At 38.0% G+C, this 22,250-nt stretch overlaps 1 protein-coding gene across 7 annotated transcripts in view; it reads right to left on the bottom strand.

Annotated features, from left to right (window-relative positions):
- The window catches only part of ARID1B (AT-rich interaction domain 1B), a 378,663-nt gene that overhangs the window by 106,322 nt on the left and 250,091 nt on the right, over positions 1-22,250 (bottom strand). For all 7 annotated transcript variants that reach the window (XM_031456606.2, XM_064486535.1, XM_064486532.1 and 4 more), the window contains one exon: positions 6,748-6,991. In XM_031456606.2, the coding sequence (XP_031312466.2) occupies positions 6,748-6,991 (244 nt within the window). The remainder of the gene's footprint in view (positions 1-6,747; positions 6,992-22,250) is intronic.

Below are 22,250 nucleotides of genomic sequence, written 5' to 3' on the forward strand. Positions count from 1 at the left end.
TTATAGGTACTAATCTTGACAAATTAGACCAGGAACTATCATTTCCTCTCACTAAAATCCTTCCTGTTCACTTCAGCCTATGACTAAGTCCTAACTGCAATTCATTTTTCTCTTTCCCATTATAGCATCTTTCCAGAATCTGCTTGTCTGAATGGCAAATTAAGCAAGACAATTTAGTTTTGTTTTTTTTTTTTGACCAGAATATCTTCTTGTTTGTATCTGCAGCTATATCAGCCCCTACAGAAATCTACTTAGCTCTCACTTGAGAAGCAGAGGGTAAACCGGGTAAATCTGAGCACTCATACAGAAGAGCTCTAAATATACCACAGTGCTGCCCAAAGAGTTATTTTCCATATTGAATCTAATATGTAACACCCTTTTTGGAATTCATTCTTTTAGTGTCTAAGATTCTCCTGAGGGGTACAAATTCATTATGGTTAGTTGGTATGCTGGATGCATCATTCACCATCCAGGAACTGACATGATAAAGCTTCAGAGAATCAGGCTTGACCATAAAGTAACTGGTGCTTTATGAGAGTGGAAGGGCTATCTCTGGCAAAGCCATTTCTGCAGGCTCTTAAAACCTGTGATCCTTTTCAAAGGACAGCAACTTAAGTTATTTGCCAGGTATGAGCCTGTGTGAGCCGCTCCGCCCAGGGAGGCACGTATGCAGAGATGCTCCAGGGGAAAGGCTCCAGCTGGCTGGAAAGGGAGGAAAGGAAAGCTTCTGGGGAGGGAGGCACGAATGGAAAAAAATCGGACCAAGAGGGCAGCTCTTGAAAGATTGATGAAAGACTGCTCTCCCCTTGCCCTCCTCCTTCCACCTTTACAGTCTCTCCGCTCTCAGACCAGCCTGGCCCACGGCCTCCTGCTCTCCTGTGGCCAGCAGTCAGTCTGGGGAGGAGCGCGGTGGGAGGTGAGACACTTCAAACAGCTAAGCACATAAAACCTAAAAGGAGGGAGTTTTACTTTCATATCTGATGAAACTTTATTTTATTTCTGTCTATGACAACTAGGAAAATGCTCTTTGATTGGTTTTCTCATAATAAACACCTAGTACTATCCCAGAAAAAGAACAGCTTGAAACAAATGTCTCTTCGTCATGACACTAATGAGAATAACTAATTTTCTCTCTTCAGGCCCAGTCTATTATAATCAATAGCCCCTTCGCTGTCAGATCAAAGTGACTTAACTCCACCTAAAACTGGATTTGGTGGTACAAATGTCAAACGCTTAAAAAAAAAAAAAAAAAAAAGAGTGGGTGAAAATCTATTCAGGAATTTACAGTTTCTAACCTTAGATCTTTGTTAATAAAACCCATGAACAATCTTCAACAGTCCAAACATTTAAAATTTTAATAGACAAAAATGTTTATCAGGTTATGAACAGTTAATACCTGCCTGCCCATCACCACCCTCCCCACCGTGTGTTCACCCTTCTTAATATTTAAACACTGCTGCTGCTTACAGCACATGGAGGAAAAAGCTGACAAAAGACTTCGGCCAATAAAATAAAAATTAAAAAAGTTCAGCTTGTTTACATTTTTGCTTTGTTAGTAAACTGTAATGGTTGGCTCTGGAGGCAAGACAAGTGGAATTAACATCCACTAAATCTTCTGGCAACAGCAGTGCATTCTGATGTTGTGCTGTGTCAGCTTCCACTATGTGTTAGGACGAATTAGGCCTGGTGTGAGACCTGCACAATACGTTCAAGACCTGAGTTTATTCTCCTTAAACCAAGGTAAAAAACTCCAGGCTGCAATCCAGGAAGCAGCAAAAGTACAATGCAACTGGATCATTTATTAGAAGGGAAACAAAATGTTTAATACCATACATTTCAGAATCAACTGCACCCGACATTAGCTTTGCTTTATTTAAATACGTGTATACGTGCACACTACCAATTAGAAAGATGGAGAGATTTCATTTCTGTCTCTAAATATAAATACATATATGAAGAAGAGAGGGAAATGAAAACGATAAGTAAAAACCAAGAAAATGTATAATGGCCTTGGGGGAATGTGTAACGTTTACATTTCTGTCCTCAAATGCTTGTTTAGATTTAAACAACCAGGTTGAATCCTTCCCCTTCCAACTACAGACAGCTGCAATGCTGGAGCCCAGTAATGTGCAAACAAAGGGAGAGAATCCATGTGGCTACTTACCACAGAAAAACCTCCATCCTGCTTTTCCAAAGAACGCAGGAAGGAAAAGCCCCACTGAGTTAGGGATGTGCCAGGGCTGATACAGTGCCAGTGTATTACAGAAGTTGTTCCCACGACACTCACAACGTTTGTGAGGCAGCATGACAGGAGGGCAAATTTGCAGTGGGTGGAGAAACAGTTTAACAGGCAAGAAACAGACTCAGCCATTCGGGATGCTTTACTGGGCTTTTGTTTATCTACCTCTGTGATACTTCTCATTAGCTGTCAATTTCATTTACCAGTGCAAAGTTGGAGAAAAATGATTGCTCTTTTTCGACAAACCCCAGGAAAGCAGCACTGGGAAGAATCCCCTCAAACATTTTGGCTTCCCCTCTCCCCAGCTATCAGCTACACAACAGCTGCACATTTTAACAATGACTTACTGGAGAGACAATGATCGAAAGAGCCAATCTGTGACACAGGGAGAGGCATTAGCAAGATATAGCAGGAGGTAATGGGAGAGAAGTGAGGTCAGGAAAAACAAGTTAGTGCTGGGAATGAGAGGAAGGAAGGGAGAGAAAAGAAAGCAAGAGGCTACAGACAGAAAAATAAAGGGAAATTCCAAACAGATGTTCCCAAAGCAGCAGTTTGACTATTACGCTCTGGGTGAGGAACCATGCAATCTCTACCTGACATTTGTATTTCACTGGTACAGACTCAGAAGCAAATAAAGGTAGACTGTAAATTATCATAGGATCTAATGTACAGATCAACAAAATTTAATGTAAGGACTAGAGCTGGGAAAAGGCGGAGGTGAGATTAATCAATGAGCCTAAGGGATCACTTACTCTCCAAAGAACAGCGCTTGTACTTAATAGTTAAATAAAAAGCCAAAAAAAAAAATCAACTTTATGATCATCTTAAAAAAATTGTACAATAGAAGCCACATAGGCTAAATGGAGGGAAAGAAAAGACCAAAATTTTTTTTCAATAAAAACCTGCATGATTCTTAACACACCCCATAAAGTAACACCACATAAAATTTTTGATGCTCATCTATCAAAAATGTATGTTTTCATGTCTCTGGGCTTAGCTGTGGGAACAGAGTAGAGAAACAGGTGGTATGCGGACTCAAGCCACGGAGATGACTACCTAGAGGTCCAGGGCAAGGGTGCTGATAGCTGTGGCTCCTTTATGTAAACTACAAAAGGGTGCCCTTTCCACCAGGACAGCAGCCTGAATTTCACTCCCATTTTTGCCTCCAGCCAATGGCCCTGGTACACTAAGCAACCTGCTCAAGTGCATGTGGCAGCCCCTGGCCAGGAACACAGAGAGGGCAGGCTGACGTTGTCTCAATATATGCAAAATATGTGAGAAATAACCCAGGATTTTGAACTTCATTTATTGTTAAATTTTATGCTAGACTTCCTGCCCAACATATCACACAGAAACCGATTTGCCTATAGTCCAAGTGAAGCAAGGGTTTAGATGCTTGTCTTCTGTCTCCTCTTAACCTTCCGAGACACATCTCACCAAGAAGAGCAATCGATGACCTTTTTTTTTTTCAAGTTAGGAGAAAAATAAATTCAACTTTGTGAAAATACATTATGCTTTTATGGCTAGCTCCTGTGGTCCAACTGAATAACCTCAGTAAACACAGCAAATCATCACTGGAAACTTTAAATACATGTCTTCTGAACAGCACAGAGTCCCAGTGGATTAGGAATCAGAAGACTTGTTGCCAAAACCAGCTGTGCTGTTCTGGACAGTAATGGTCATGGACAAGTCTCAACACCTCAGTGTGAATAATGATGACTGTAATCACAACAATAATTAACATGCGCTGAATGTTTACCACATGCCTGCTTTATATGTAGTAACACATTTAATCGTAATACACCCTATGAGATGTGATTATTATCTTTACAGATGCAGAAACTGAGGCACAAAGGATCAGAGGCTTGTCCAGGATTACATATTAAGTGGCAATAAAATGAGGAGGTGAGATATGATGATTTTAAAAGTTTGTCCAGTTCAAATGTTATTTGTAATTTACCGGGGAGAAAAGTGAATAAATGCCAAAACTTTTCAGCAGATTTTCTAAGAGGGTATTCCCCTTAAAATAACTTAAACATTAAAGAAATGTTCTATTTGAGAAGTTTCATATAATTCTATTAGTATACAGCTTCACACTCAGCAAAGTTAGTTACGAATTAACTTGACTGACATGCTTCTGAAAACAAGTGGAACTTCCGCTGTGTAACCTCCTCCCTGTACTGAACTTCACCGACCAGTCTGATCAGGCATCACAGAGAGTAATACCGGCTGCCGTACGATGAAGTAAAATGTAGGCCCTGGCCCTGGGCAGTCAGAATTTCTGACACAAGTTTAAAAAACAATTAGCCTTAAGCATCATTTCCAAGAAAGCTGAAAGTTTTCTATTAAAAACTCACTTTCCCAAGAAGTTAGCAGAGAAAACTAACATTCAGGTTCCCCCCGCAGGTACTCTGAAGGACCGGCCTCATTTATGACGGGGCTAATAGGTCATCAGACATGTGATCCACCAACTTTATCATGTGCAAAACACAACTAAGTACTGGACTCCGGGACCAGTTCCATCTGCCTCCTCTACAACGTGTACTATTATCACATATCCAAAGCGAGCTCTTTTGTAGGGTTACGTGTGTTCTATACTATATCAAAATCCAAACAGTGAAATAAAAGTTTCAAAATCCCCATCTGGAATGATAAATATACGTATGAAAATTGTCAGATTGCGAACAACCCATGTCAGGGATTTCAAATGAAAAACGAAAATATCTTTATACCTCAGAAAAGTCTTCATTCAGGTTATTAAGAAAGTCCTTTTGATCCAATTCAGAAAGAAGGAGTAAGTTCTTCTTTGACAAATACACTATGTTACTTATAACTTTCCAATGTTCAGGTAAGTAGTATCTCAATAACCAACTCAATACCAAAAATTGCCTCAGGAATTCTGGAATACAGAGTATATATAGCTTTAAAAATGTTAAAAGCAGGTAAATCCAGGTTTTATGACAATCATTATGAGGACAAATATTTTTGAAAGAAAGGTAACATAAAAATGTCTTAACAAAAATGTATTAAAATATAGGTATATTCAACATATGGATCTTAGGACCATAATATTTAGTCAAAAAACTAACTTGGAGAAGGCCACATGCAGTATTATTGGGGTGAGCACATTTCTTCATTTGCTCAGACCTTCATGGTTTATGGCTGTTCTATTGCAATTATTAATAGCAACCCTTATATACTCAGAAGTGTCTCAGCATGTTTAATAAATTATATAGTCATTTAAAATATGATATATTTCTAATAAAACTCGTAACTACATAAAACTAACAATATATACTCTAGTCAATAGGTGTAATAAAATTCTTAAAAAAAAAAAAAATCCCCGAACAACCCAAAAAGAGTGATTTAAAATATTTTCAGAGAATATTTGAGGCAGGGGAGAGGTATAGGGCCAAACATAAAGAAGGAATATACAGGTGGAGACAGTAACACCGTAAGACTCAAACTGGACAGTAGGTCGTAAGTGCTCACTTGATAGTTATGTTTCATAATTAGCATTTTTCATATGTTCATATACATCTGTATATATATATATATATAAAACATCCAATTATAAGTATTTATTTAAAATATAAAAAGAGTAAAGGAGTAAAAAGGGATAAAACTACCATCTACATTTTCAAGATAATAAACTTGCAGAAAATTTATCAGCAATGCAATATCAATTCTCATAGATTAGTCAAAAGTGTTTTCTGGCAGCCACCTGCATTACCCTAGCAAAAGTTACACAGGAAAAATAAATTACATCTAGTTTGCAGATAACGGAAAGCTAGTTGCTTGGTGGGTTTGAACTGATGATGTTTGATGTAAGAAAGAAAGCTGAATGAGGATGAGGCAACTGACCAATAAACAAGTAACTAACCTCAAGTACATAATAAAGGAAGCAAAAAGTACAGAAGTAGTATGACCACTGAAAGAGCTGACTGCGAGAGGTTAACTGGAACAGGAACTCCTTAATATCAAAGTTAGAAGGTAAGACTATTAACAACAAGGCCTTGGAAGTGTGCTGGCAAATTAAGACACCAATAAGTACAAACACTGAAAATATTTTTAAAAATAACTGCCGTGGTATAAATTTAAAAGAACCCTAAAAACTAGGGCTAGCACTACCCAACAATCTCACCTTAGTGGCACGTATCAAACAGAGGATCTTCTTTAACAGAATCATTATGAAACATATGCTAAGAGAATAAATAATTTTCTGCATAAGTTCAGGGAAATGTGTAAGCTGAAAATATCAAAGAAATTCATGACTGTATTCACTGAGTGTTTATGTTCATTACTTGAGTATCTTTAGGAACTGGGAGTCTTGTATGCTTTGGTGATAATTTAGAGTTGTACTCCTAACACATGGTCAAATCCTTAGGTTTTTAAATAGTAAAATAATAATAATAATAATAATGGTACATATGTTGCTGTTGCTATTGATAAAACACTAGGTCTGTATTTCTTACAGAGTAAAATAATAATTATTAAGAAATGAATACCTGGAATACTTGCAGGAGAAATTGGGCCAGATCGGGACTGGTTGCTTCCTACAGGAGAGCCGACAGGAGAAGGCGATGGGCCCCCAGGGATGCTGGAGAGGTGGGGAGATGCATGCGGAGAGAAAGGCGACTGAGCCGGATTGCTCTGATCCCCTTGGCTGCTCGTGGACCCGGATGCACTGACTGCTGAGCTCAAAGTTGCTTCCGTTCCGGTGGGGAGGTCATCGATGGAGCCAGACAGATCCTAAGAAAGAAACAGTGTGTATTTATTAGATTAACACATATTTGGACCAATACATGTTTAAAACACTAATTGAAAACCATAACAATGCCCCCTTCAGCATCAGAGTTTTGCTAGGTAATGCTCAAAATTCAGAGCATGGCCACTTGTTACTAGAAGACTTTAATGACGCCTCTTATAAGTTGAACCCACAGGATCTGGTCTATTGCTAAAAAGTGAATAGAGTTCTACCTCTCTTTCATAAAACTATCCTATAGCTTCCCTTTAAGCTGTCAGTATCTAGTCTAATAAACCTGTTCAAAAAGTCACAGGAAACAGCACTCTAGGTGGTGATGTTCCACTTGAATGACATGCCTGATTTGTAAATGATCATTTCATTAAACTGAAAACCAGAGACTTTGGATCCTTCTATTTTGAAATCAACATTGGAGGACTGTCTGAATCCCAAACTTCTAATGTAATAACAGTCAAGATTTTAACCAAACTTTTGGTGAGAAATTCTTCCATTTTAAGTAGTTGCGGAAGTGCTGTTATAAGAGTGGTATGTGTATTTTTATCTCATATTGTGAAAATAAGTCCCTTTGAAGTTATGTTGGCAGAAATGAGTCCTAATGTTAAATCTTACTTTCTGTAACAGTTTTAAGTTCAACAATCTATAAAGTCCTGTAATTTTATCATAACACCCTCTACAGCAGTTATTAAAATCCCCATTTGACAGATAGAGAAGTGAAAGGTCAGAGAGTCAAAGTTATTGTTACTAGTTGCACCATGGAGAACAGACAGCATCCGCTGAGATGAAGAAGGGAGAATGAGAGAAAAGGAGGAGCCTGTCTTTCGCACCCTCATCAGAGCCAGAGGAGGACAGTCTTCACCCTGGTTTTCTTCCCCGCTGCAGCACCGGCTCTCGAATGCGGCCCCTGCCAGCAGCAGCCTGAACCTGAGCGCAGGCCTGGGCTCCCAGATCACTAAGCCTGCAAACCCAGGTAAGGCCCAGAGCTAGGTGCCAAACGAGCGCTCAGGGCTAAGCTGCAGGATAAAACATATTTGTCTTGATAATTGAGGACTAAATACTGCAGAATGGGATCAGAAATATCAGGTTATGCCACCATCTGCAAAGCATATTCAATCCTAATTGACACCTTCCACTCATGCAATTTTATTAATGTTTAATTTTATCTCTGCTTACTACTGGGACTGCTAAAACTAGGGCTTTGCAAACTGGTGGAGGAAGATGCTTACGATTTGAAGAATGAATCTAGACCAGAATTACAAAAGAGGCCAGGTAAAGCAGAGCTGGTTATAGCTTTTCAGGGTACCCCAAAATGTCACAAAGCAAATTCAGGATTAGGATCCTAGTCTCCTGGAAAGTTTATCTGTTAATCATCTGTTATATTATTTACTTCTCTTTTTAACATCAAAATTGCCAATGATTAAAAACACATTCTAAAGAATAGCTGATGAAAACGTTACAAAAAGATGAATGTTAGAGAAAAACAAAAATGTTTTATGCTAAAATTAACATCCAAGTAAAATAGAGAATAATCTTCAATGTCATAACTGCACTCATGAATAAGAAACATAAAAATAGTGATTGAAAATATCACCCCTAGAAAAAGTATCATCAGATCTCCAAAATAAAATGAGGCAAACTGAATCACATTTTGAGAATTCAGAGAAACAATATATAAACACTTCGACTTAGGGCACACAGACGAGACGAGACGCAAGATTTTGCACATATTCAGCTGGTAAAACGCTGTATTCAACTTGATCATGGGTTCAGCAATAGTTTGAGTCACACTTTCAGACTGAACACAACTTTTGTGAAGCTAGGTAAAAACAGAGGAAGATTATTAAGCAAGTAACATGCTACATACAATGCAGAAAGTATTCACATTTCAGCAATCAAGGCGATTATCTGAGTTCCTCAAACAAAACTTAAGCTAACAGATGTCCACGCATGCTGACATGCTGAGTGCTGAAAGGGATGACAGGACAGGACACCATCTGTTTCTCCCACCTGAGACTGAATGCTGCCCCCTGCCCCACCGACCCCGGGGAACAGTCTCAGAGCCAGGGTGGCTGGGGGTGTGGAAGAGTGGTTAGGTCTTGGATGGTTCTTAAAGTGCCTGCTCCCAAGGCATTTCTTTCCTAACTTGATATAACCAACTCATAAAGGTGCAAAGGGACACACACCTGTGCGCTCTTCAAAGCAGGAGGGCTAAAATCAGACCCTACCTATTTTTGCTCTGCCCACAAGCCAAACAGTTTTAAATGACTGAAAAAGATAAAAAGAGTAATATTTTGTGGTATGTGAAAAATATCTCAAATGCCAATTTCAGTGTCTTATTGGAACACAGTCACAGCCATTCCTTTATGTACTGTCTGTGGCTGCTTTCGGGCTGCAATGAAAACCCTGAAAGAGACCCTGTGGCCCTTCAAAGCCTAAAAACTTTACGATCTGGCCCTTACATAAAGAGTGCCGACCTGCGGTACCTAGTATGGCTTGTGATGCCTTTACCTCTTCCCTCGGGGAAAGCAGAGGACAGGTCTCAGCTGAAATGCATGGTGACCCAAGTGCGTTAGGAACTGTACAAGCTTCACCAAAAACAGGGACTGACTCCACAACTACACCCACCTGGAAGACAGAGTGGCAACCAGACAGAGACTAACCCAGGGAGCCCCCAGTAAGAATGGGTGGTGAGCTCCACGTACAGATACCCTCTCTAACACCTAACAAACACGTATCACTCATCAACAAGGGTCCATGACACAAGAATCAGTTGGGAGGAAACATGTTTTTCATGCTTTCTTTAAAAAAAAAAAATTGGTGGGTAACTAGATATAAAATAATTATCTTCTATTATACTACAAAATGGAATTAAACATAGAAAAGATAATGAAGATTCAATTTAAAAAATCATTATTTGAAGTTAAATAATTTTATGCAAATCTTTCTTCCTAAAAAATCAAATTGTTACTTTGAAAATTTTTAAATTCTCTGCACAACCTATTAATTTCTTCCCTGTCCTCCCTTAAAATTCACCGTTATGGTTGAAAAAGTGACACGGATGGGTGTTAAGAGAGCTTCATTCAAGCTGCAAAGGCATGAAAAACATTTCTGTTATTCAACAAGCTGATCAAGGAAATATCAAGAGAAAAATACAAAAACGGTGGCTTTCTTAGTGTTCACTTGTCATCAGAATTTCAGTGCTGACTACACCTCAGTGTAACAGAAGAGTAATAAAACGATGTAATTTCTATATTACTGTTATATACACACGTAACTTTTGTATGTAAATTACAGAGAAATATTCCCGCCCTGCAGATACTTAGGGTATCCATACGTATAGCTATCTTAACAACATGTTAATCAAAGAAGTTCAACAGTGGTTTAAACATTCAGCCTAGTTAACAAAGAAGCTCTGTAACTAATACCCCTCCAGAGGACAATTTAGTCAGCAGGGCACCAACTCTATCCTTCTTTTATAAGCACTATCAGATCTATGATGCCTGTAAAGAACAGAGAGACCTTACTGCATCTCATTCTAACCAAGGCACCTTCAAGCTACAGTGCTTCCATTTATCTTGCTGGAAAGCTGGCAGGTAAGGTAATTGCAGGGAGGACTCTTTTAAGGGGCTGGAGTCTCCCTGCCCCACAGCGTTCCTTACATCCTGACTCTTTACTGATGGAGTGATGAGTAAGGCAATGACTTCACGGGCTCATGCATAGTAAATTCAGTACTTTGCCATGACAATCTGATTTGGTAAAATCTTGCTATCAAGTTGGGTTTTCAACATCTGACATCACTCAGAATACAGAATACTTTCCAGCACACCCAAAAATAACTCTTACTACCAATGGTTAGTTTATTTTTAGAAAATCAATGACTTTTTTTAAAAAGCTTGTTTCACTTTAAAATTTAATTTTAATGAAATTTCCCTGCAAAGACTTTCCCTCTATAATCATCACCCTTCCATCCTCTGCCCATGTAAAATGTTCATTGTAACCCAAGTGACAAGTACAAGAGATTTCACTGCACTTCGAATGAAATGCCATCGGGGAGCAATAACAATCCTATCAGACTCTGACAAGAGAAACACTTATGAATTTACATACAGCACAAATATGTTCCTGATTCAATAAGATGGGACAGGGTGGGGGAGGACAGCAGTGGAGGAAAGGATATAAGAACATGCCACAAAGGAGCACAGGAGGAGTTTCTAGAGATCTACAAATATATAAAATAGACATAAAACATTAAGTATAAATATCCCCTTACGGATAAATATTGTATACAATCCTCCCTAAAATATTTTACATTCATATCTTATGACATCAAGAGACATCTTTGGTTTTGATGGTATTCAATTTATCTAATAAGTTTACTAAAGGATAAATTCAGTCAATGCTGGTGATGTCGTACTGTCTTGAACTGGGAATAAGTTAGAAAATTTTACTCCCTTGTTTAATTAAATAAGTGGGTTGTTTTTTTTTTTTTTTTAAAGCAAATCAACTCCAAAATACTCTCAGCTACAGTTCTCAATACAATTAGTTGATGGTATTAGATCAGCCACTGGTAGAGAACCACAGAGCATCACACACACTGGGCATCTCTTGCTCAGAAGAGCCCCAAGAGAGCACGAGGATAAACACTGAATTAGAAACAGAGAAGATATTTCAATCAATGAGACTAGTTCAGGTCTCTTGTTTAAGGATTTTAATAGGATACAGTTAATGATTTCTCACTGTGACTTCCCAGGGGTTTGAAGCACAGGTTAAAATGTCAGCTCAATGGTCTTTTAAAAAGTCTCTCAGTCATCTTCAAAAGCAGAAATAGTGCCTCTTCTCCTTTTTAGAATATTGAGTATGAAATCCAGGCGTGTAGTTTTTTTTCCCTCTCTCCAACTGGACCCTAACTTTCTAAGGGCAGTGACTCCTCGTGCCAGGTGTGGTGCTAAAGAGAGGAGGATCTGACTGGTCACTGGTGAACGCCACTGAATCTGTAAGTTCTACAGTAAAATACAGCTGCAAACATTATATACTGTAAGCCAGCACATGCAAGCATTTCTAAATATTTACCATAAATGCCCTACTGAAAATGATTGGGATCTCTATTAAAATTTAGCAATGAATTCTCGGCCCTCTGTTTCCAGTTAACATCCCAGAGGCCAAGCATCCAGCCTCATTAGATGCTTAGCTCTTTGGAAACTGTAAAATCACTTCATGCCCTCCAACCTTATTTTAGAACTATTACTTTGGACATGTGATACAAACACACCTTGAAGTTGATGTTAGAAGGGAGACAATAATTTGACTGACATATATGCACAAAAGGAAAAACCTCACAGTGACTCTGTTTAATTTCCATGTTTGTAGGCTTCTTTTTAGCACAAACCTGTGTAACAGTGTATTTCAAGACATCCACCTAAGTCCTGGCTGCTTTCATTTGTCTAGACAGCAAATGAGTTAAAAGCTTAGACTTCCTGTCTAAGTGAATTTAAAAAATGCAAAGGCACAGAAAGACAGAATCCATGAGGAAAATCCTTCTAAGCACTAACTTTTAGGCCTGTGGCATCTTCTTACAAAGTTATGTATATCTTACTTTCTACTTAAAAATGTTCAAATAGCAAGTATTTATCTCTTTCTTATATGCGAAAATATATACAATTCTTAGCCTTAAGATTTATGAACTCAGCTGGAAAAAAAAAGTCTGATCTTAATTTGAAAATAATCATGAGCTCAAAAAATGACAATTACTTCATATCCAAAGCCAGGGCTAACACAAGGAAAATTAACGAGTCAGAATTCATTGTAAGAGAGGTAACCAAGAACCCCTTTTGGGGAGATGACTTTCACCTGATTCATCTGCATTCTTTCTCAAGCAAGGATTCTATTACGGGTAAATCTCATTTTAAAGGGACGTTTTCAGGATGATTAGCTAAACTGATACTTCACAAAAGCAGGATTCAGAGTTAAGCATACTATCATAAGCAAAAATGTTTATAACGGTTATACTTCCTTTGATTTAAAAAAAAAATCAGCACCTAAAATAAACGCGATGGTCAGAGGTCTTTGGGTTAGAGCCGCTGATGTGAAATGTGCTGCCTTTCTAAACTGAGACGTGGTAAACAATGTACGTATGAAATATGCATCATGTAAGGGGATTTTTTTTCCCACTGCACAGGCCTCAGGGGGATCCTAAATTATTCTTCGTTTTTGAACTCTGCTCAGGGAGATTCTCTGCTCTTCCACTATTAACAGCAGTCTCGAGACACTGTGTAGACTAGGAATAACAACAAATAGACCCTTTAACACAGCATGGGCTGTCTTGAACTTAAAAATAATTTGTGTAAGAAAATGTATTTTATAGTTATCTTTTGGTTATATGAAATTTGGGATTAACTTTCATCTGGAAATAACACTACCCTTCTTGGTTACAACTGTAGGACGACCCTCTCAGGTGATAATGATGACACATGATCATGGAGATTTGGTTTTCAGTGGTAACAACTGTAACTACCATTCTCAGCAGCACAGATATTACGTACATTTTCTTACATGAGGAGACTACAGCATCCTGTTAGTTACAGTCCATTGTTCTTACCAATTGAAATGTTTTTAAACTGATTCCATTGGCCAACATAGCCAAGACCCTTCCCGATTCAAGTGAAGGCCAAGTCAGTGCTGAAAACACAGCAAAGACTCACCTTTGAATAGCTGCTGGCCCTTCGTTATTCTAGGAGCAATGGTATCTTTAAAACTGTACTTGTTAATACAAATGACAGACTACTGGTGAAATTAAAGCTATGTAATAAAGTGAGAACACTGAATAATTTGGTGACGGATATTTGTCCCGAGTCTTACCCTTAGGCAAGCATGCCCTCTCTTAGGTCTGCAGACGGAGCCCCGGGGCGGGTGGGTGGGAGGAAGTAGGAAAAACAGGTAGAAGGCAGTTTTTATACGTGGATGACATTTTATATTTAAATTGGCCTGTAATAGGTGATCTTGTACATGTAAATGTTCTTCTTTCATGAAGTCTTGAAGAAGAGGTACAAACAGCTGAACAGGTAAATTCTAATAAAAAGCAGAAATTCTGTGATGGGGGTGAATTAACAAGCGTTGTAAAGTAAAGAATGGTATGTCTTCAGCCAGGGCACATCTGCCCAGGGGCTGCTGTCTGGTCCAGACTAGGAGTGAAGGTGTGCCCTGTGGACAAGTGGTCGGCAGGAGGCAAGAAGAACTATGGGAAGGCAGCCACTCAGGGAAGGACGCCACCAGGGAGGCTGGAAAAGCAGAGTGAGAGAGGATGGGGCTGAAGAGGCCACTGAGGGCAGCCATGAGTGACCTCACGTGCCTGTGCCAAGGAATAGGGGCTTACAGTTTTACGAACTAGGGAGTCAACAGTGGTCTAAAAGCCGAGTTTTAATATTACCTAACAAGGAAGAAAATACGATGCGGTGTCAAATGAGAAGTGTCAAACATTTAAAAGCACCCCCCAAAAACCCCTCATATTTTCAAGTGTTCATGAACAAGTAATGCTTTAAACATGATTAAAATTACAGGTACCATTTAAGAATAAATTTGTAAAGTGTTTTCTAAAAATCTATATATTTTTAGCACTATATAAAATTTAATGAATAAAAGAACAACAACAAACATGCCTAAATATATATAGTCAGGGTTAAATACTGATGTGCTTTATAACTACAATAATTGCACAAGCCTATATTGTCGTCCTACCCATTTCAGTTCTGTGTAAGAGTCAATGGATAAAATGAGTTGGAGGGTATACACTTTACCATTAAAATAGCCCAACTGTGTCTAAAAACTGTGAGTAGCATTTGTCTTTAACACATTATATTCTTTAACTATATTCTATTCCAAAGCCAGTGGCTCCTGAGACATTTACTTACAAAGGAGAAACACTCGCTTATGACATGCGGGGGCAGCGATGTGGGTTTGGGGCTGGTGCTTTATAAATATCAATGCCAGGTATGAAACTATAAGTATGAATGACCCATGTGCTTTGAAAGCAAATTGACAAACGAACAAGATCTGTAAATATGTAAGATTTAGAGCTTGTCCTCTGATACTAGGTTTTATTGCTGAAAGTATATCATAAACCTTTATAACAGAAAAGCAATCAACACCACCTTTTGTATCTCTCATGGTTAAAAAAAATATCCCAAATTATTGTTTACCTTAGAAGTACAATTCTTAGCATGTAGAAATTCTGAAAATAAAACTTAAAAGCAAAAAGGCATGAACCCTCAGGAGACATTTATTTCTTCAGTATACAGCAATGAAATACTTTAAAACAGTAAGACACAGAAACTGCAAATAAATTAGCAACTGAAACAAACAAAAAGAAACAACTCACAAATTTTACTGAGTCTACATGGACTAAAGAGAAGTTTTATTTGTAGAACAACACTAAAACTTAGTTATTTTGACATTTTCCCCATCACATGAACCACATGAACATACACCCTTGTTCTATATCCTTCATTGGGCTTTTAACACTTTTTGTTTTGAAATGACTTTAGATTTACTCAAAAGTAGCAAAGACAGCAGGAGTGTTCCTTTACCTAGCTTCCCTTACTGTTAACATTTTACACAGTAACCATGGTACATTTATCAAAACTATGAACTTGACATCAGTACAATATTCTTTTTTTTTTAATCTTTTTTGGTTTTTTTTTTTTTGGTGGAGGGAGATAATTAGGTTTATTTAATTTTGGAGGAGGTACTGGGGATTGAACCCAGGACCTTGTGTATGCTAAGCATGCACTCTACCACTTGAGCTATACCCTCCCTCCTAGTATAATATTCTTCATGAAACTACAGGCTTCATTTGTATTTTACTAGCCTTTCCAGTAATGTCCTTCTTCTGTTCCAGGACCTAATCCAGGATACATGTCACATTTATTCACCTTGTCTCCTTACTCTCCTCCAATCTGTGACAATTTCTCAAATCTTTGTTTTTCACAACCATGACACATTTAAAGAGCACGCCTCAGGTATTTTGTAGAATGGTCTTCAATTTGTGTTTGTTTAGTGTTTTCTCATGGCTAGGCTGGGGTTACAGATTTTGGGGGAAAAGTACCACGGAAGTGAAAAGCCCTTCACACAGCCTCACATCGGGGTATGATATCAACACTACTTATTACAGGTGATGTTAACTAGGAACACCTGGTTTAGGTGCGGTCAGGTTTCTCCACTGTCAAGCTACTACTTTCCCTTTTCCATACTCTTTTTATGAGAAGAGAGTCACTGAGTTCAGACACACCCAAGGGAGAGAAATTACCTCCTGGAGAAGGCAATTCAAAGAATTTGTGGATGTATGTTAAAATTACACAGTAATTAGTAAATATTTGGGGGGATATATTTGCAACTATGCATGTATCTGTTTCATCTTAAAGTTTTGGCTGCTAATTTTAATATTTATCAGTGGATCTTGCCTGCAGATTATTCTGGTGTCCTAACGTTGATTTTCTGTTTCCTTCATTCTTTCCCCATTTATTACTGGAATTCTTCTGTAAGGAAGAGCTGTCCTGCCTCCATTCATTTTTACATGGTCAAGACAACTGTTTCTCTTACACATTTTTTTGGGTGCAACTTAAGTTCCTTTATGATGATCAAGGGATACTCACCTCTAAATGACAGTAATGCCTCCAATTGAGATTTCGTGATTATAAAACATTAGAGAAAGAAAAATATGCATTTTATGCTTTCTCAGACACAGCTAGTGGGAATTATAAACTAGTAGAACTAGTTCAGACAATTTGTAAACACTGTGTAAAGCTGAAGATGCATTTATCTTATGACCCAGAATGTCCACTCCTGGGTTTATACTTTGGCACATGTACATAGGGAGATATATACAAGCATAGAAGCATTGTTTCAGTGTTGTAATTGTGAAAAAAAAAAAAAAAGGAGACAATCTAATTTTCCAGCAATATAAAATCAAGAGATATTTTCAGAAAATGGAATATATACAGCAATGAACCTGAATGAGCTAGAACTAAAAATGTTAATATGAATCTCACAGATAATATTAATAGAAAACAAAATCCCAATGCAGCAATATGAAACTAAAACAACAGAGAAGGCACAAAATAGAGTAGTGGACCATAAACCTGGTAGTGGAAATTCAAAAAGTCTAGAGGAGCAGTAATAAGCAAAGCTTGGAAGAGACAACCAGAGAGGGGAGTAGCAGTGTCTGTGGATTAGAAGGGAGAACCTGGTCTAACCTGAAATGCACCTTCACACTGTTCACTGGATTAAGCTCTACTTCCCTCTAAGATGTCCATTAATATCTTGGTAAGGTCTCCCCTGATATCTCCACCACCAGAATGAGCCACAAGCTCCTTCCTCTGTGATTGATCCCATGTCATATCTACCTATCACAGAACTGCTATTGTTGACTTTTAATGAACTGTTAGTATCTGCTACAGTGCAAACTTTGGAGTAGGCCACTTACATTCAAACCCTGGCTTTGGCACTTTGACACCAACTGTGGGCAACATACTTAACCTTTCCGTGCTTCACTCTTCTCATCTATAAAATGGGGGAAATACTTGTACTTGCCAAAAAGAGTTGTTGTGAGAATTAAATGAGAAATTGTAAGTAGAAGGATTAGTGAGGTCGGATGTCAGTAAATGTGAGCTACTGTCATTACTAACCACGAGGGCGAGGCTGTGGGACAGAGAGCCCGAACCAGGTGTAACTGGGGATACGGCGCAAAGACAGCAGTGGAATCAAACGCAGCAGCCGAAGAGTGAGGAAGAGGCAGGGAAGTGTGCCCTCCCCTTGCTTCCTCGTCCCAGTGGGTACTGATGAAGGCTCTGCAGGCCCTTTTGGAACCAAGTCGAGTAAGAGAGAGGAATTGGGCTTAAAAATGGAACTCCAGACAGTAGCAGCCAAAAGAGAAGGGCAATTCAGTGTAAAAGAGCTAAGTTTTTTTTTTTTTTCCCATTTTCCAGGTGACCTAGCTGTATCCATCATTCATAAGCTCTTTAATGAGTAAGACAAGGACTGCCCGCACTCTGTTTGCAAACACAGGTTTCCAACAATAATTTTATTAATGAAGTTAAAATAAATATTCTAGTACTGGAAAGTGGTTAAGAAAAACACTCATAATGACTCACTACTTGAGAATCACAAATAAAAAATTGTTCCCAAAAAGGCTGTAAGAGTACTGGACGTAAGAGGGGGTTGAAGCTTGGGGCCACCATTGATCAGCTATGGATGAGACAATCTAATCTTTTATTCAGGTGTAAAATGGGAATTATAATGTTTGTCAATGAGTCAATATAATGAATAAAGCAAATGACACTGAAATTGTGAAGGACATCACTTCTACAGTTTAAGATATTGTTTCCCGATATTAAGTTATGTATGAGACACAGAAGTCAAATCAGTCAAGACTAAGTTAGAAATATAATAACAACGAAATAAACACTAAGGTCATATCAATTCAAACTGCAATTTCCTTCCTTAAATTCATATCACCCTTTGTATTCATGCCAAAAATCTAAAAATAAGTTATTTCAGTTCTTCAGTATTAAAAATTTGAAGACAGTTTTAATTATCTTTTTAAAAATAGAAGCTGTCTAATGGCTCAACAACAGGAAGTGTAAGTTTTTCTATTTCCACAGGAATCATTTTTAAGACTTCTAAATTCTTTAGAAAAAAGTAGAGAATCCAGAAATTTTTGTACATCATTAGCCTGCCTAGATTACAGATGGAAATGTTGTGTGAAGGCTATTTTTATCTTTTAAAATGAAATTAAACACACGCAATAGTCCCCCAAAAGCCAAACTTAAAAACCTGCATTTTTCTGTTCTCATTTTCAGTTATGATTCACAGACTTACTCAAATAAGAGGCTGTTTTCAGCTTTGTACAGGGGCAGTCGGTCAGTCAACACCTCAAGTGCTAGCACTCTAGGGCAATTTTATGTAACAAATCTTCCTAAGAGCATCTAACTATTTTATACTGTATTACTTTACAGCTGTTTCTCGAAAGGAGGTGGTCATAAGCCTATTCAGAGTCACAGACAGAAAGACGACGACGACGACTAGTGCTGATGGTGATGACGATGTCCTTAAGGGCCTGAGTTAGGTCACGAAGTCCAGCATGTTTCACACTCCACCACGCTTCCTCCCAGCAGAGCCATTCGTATGCCAGGCAGTGGTATTATGGTACCCAACACTTACAGGTAATTATCCTGTTGCTTGGAGCATGTTCCTAGGCCCACAAGTAGAATCGAGAGTTTTCTCTGATGACCACTTGAGTCCACTCTAAGTGGTCTCAAAGACAGCACAAATTAAGATTCTAAAAGGCGGAAGGGTAAAATTCACATTTCCATTGCCTTCTAAAACCTTCAAATAAGGAAGACTTAAATATCCTGACTCACAAACCCATCATATTGCTTCATTCCTCTTATACCAGTAAATCGTAAGTTTTGAAACAAAGTTGGACTTAAAATTCTTTGCCTATCTGAAAATCCCTGAAAAGCGCCACGAAGCCTCTTTCTGAATCTCTACATCTTATTCCCCTCCTCTAATGACCTGCTTCTGAAAAGCATTCATTACATGCTAGTTTTCTTTTGAATATTTTTCTTGTATCATAACAGTGCTCTTTGTGTATTGAGGGTGGCGGTGCTCACAAGGAATCTGGGCTCTGGAACCACACAGTTGATCCCAACCCCAGCTCGTTTTTCACTAACTCAAGGGCTCGGGCAAATGGCTGAGCCCCACCAGCCTCTGCATCTCATCCGGATTAGTATGAGGACAACAGAAGTTAACGCCCTCACAGTGTGGCTGGGAGAGTCACATGAGGTAAATGCTATACATAAAGCACTAACTGTGATGCCTGGCGCTAGATAAGTGCTCATTAAATATTTACTGTAATGTAGGCATATAGTAATAGTGTAGCAGTTAAAAGCATAAATTCTGGAGAGAGTCTGAAGTCAAGTCTTGGCTCCATCATTTCTTCACCCAATCTTGGGCAAGTTACTTAACCTCACTGAACTCAGATTCCCCAACCAAAATATGGGGAAAATATTAACAATGCCATGGTGAGGATTAAATATGAGTACAAAAAGTAAGTATTAAGCATACAGTAAATGTCCAATCAACAATTGCTATGTATATAAATGCATATATACACATAACCATTCACACAATCCAGACGTTGACAGTTTTTTTAATACTGTTTATGAAGCAAAATACATCTGAATACAGAAATAGAGATTTTATAAGTGACTTCTAGAAAAATAGCTCACTTATAAGAATAAGTAAATAGTAGTGGCATAAATGCATCCTTCCCTTCTTTTACAAATATTTACCAGATAATTATGTGTTAGGCAAACAGTATAATATTAATTGTTAATATAACTAAGAAAATAGCTTTTGGCACTTCTATAAAACGCAGCATCACCAATTATAAACACTGTACACCAAAGAGGGCACTGACTGGAAAATGTAATCAGCCCGGGCTGTGAAGTCATGGTTCAAACCTGCTCCATCACTTCTTAGTGCTGTGAATTAGGCAAGTGAATTAATATCCCACAGCTTCAAAATGGATCTCTGACTCAAAGATGCCAAAGAATTAAGTGAGTTTAATAAAGAATCCACTTAATAAATATTAGCCATCATGATTGTGATTTTTATTGTGTCACACAGTATTCAGATAAGTTTAAAACATTATCGCTTGTTCACATCTAGAAAACTAGATGTTAAAATGGCAAAACACTAGAAACTGCCTAAATATCAATTTATCTGTGGGCTACCTAAAAATGTATAATAATTACTAGAAATATATATTTAAAATAATATAATTTTTATTGAAATGACTGTTGAATGAAAATCAGGTAACAGCAGAAGACAAACATTGGTATCTTATTCATGTAAAATAGAATAAAATGTTTCATGAACATATATTTTTGTATATATGTATGTATATTTCATGCTTAAGAAGTTACTGACTGATGCTCAATAAAATTTTAACAGCGGTAAATTATGCACTTGAATCTTCTTGTGGGGAAAAAAAAGGCGACTCTAGAGATTTCAATAGTCTTTAACATATAACTACAGCACATCTTAATGAATGGAGTTTCAGTCTGTGCCCACTCTAAGGCAAACAACAAATGAATTAAAAAAAAAAAAAGCCCATTTAAAAGATGGGAAATAGCTGAATAGTAGTAGTATTAAGTCATATTAGTATTTTCAAAACAGATGTTAAAACTTAATGTAAAAGTATATGGTAATGAAATAAGACCAAGTTGGACAAATATAAATTATGCTCATGTGCACAGTTTTCACATTTTCTCAGGCCAAGGTATTTTGGTAACATTTTCCTCATGGTCTCCATTAGCAAGACTGTTTGCACACAGTTGAGTAAAATGGCCAAGAAAAACTTTTAAAAATTAGATTTTAGGTAAACAGAACAAAGCAAAAATACAAATACAGATTTTAACAGTATGGCATATGATACGGGAGGCCCAGCCTGACAACCCAATCTTCTCAAACTGATGAACGCTCAGCACACACAGACAGAGCAGGCGCCCTACAGAAGCTGGCATCTTGAACCTAAGGAGTCTCAGAAGAAACAGAGGTCACATGCCTATCAATCCTGTAGACAGAATCTGATACAGACTCGTAATCTGTCATTGCGGGCAACATTGAAGAAACAGGACCAATCAGGAGGAAATGCTGAACATCACTGCTTCGGGTTTCCGTACCTCCCACACTCTACACAACCCCACGTGAAACACTGCCGCCCAGGGTCTCTTTTGCAGAGTTACATGTTCAAAATTATTGATTTTCTTTTACTTCCAAAGAAAACTACAATTTTAAACATAACTCTTTGTGAACTGATGCTTTAGAATTTTCCATTTCATTTGGAAATTGTAAAAGAAAGAAAACAGGGGTTTTAAAGTATCAAAATGGAGTTGAAATAATAAGTATCACAAAATTGTAACTGGAGGTAAATTTGCTCTACTAGGCTCACTTTAACTTCTGGAATGAGTAACCACGTGCGACTGTTCAGGAGTGCCATCACGGGCCACCAGTTTGTGTTATGACTTGCCATGATTTGTCCCTGTGTAGAATATGCCTGTCTCTTCTTGCCTTTCTGCATCCTGTTCTCTTCTGGATTTTCCTCAGCACTACTAAGTGCATAAGACATTGTATTAAGGAAAAAATGGATTTTGGCTCTGAGAGTAAAAGCAATATATATTTAAAAGCATGTAT

This window comes from Camelus dromedarius, chromosome 6 (assembly GCF_036321535.1).
Source record: "Camelus dromedarius isolate mCamDro1 chromosome 6, mCamDro1.pat, whole genome shotgun sequence".
In the NCBI taxonomy this organism is placed as follows: Eukaryota; Metazoa; Chordata; class Mammalia; order Artiodactyla; family Camelidae; genus Camelus; species Camelus dromedarius.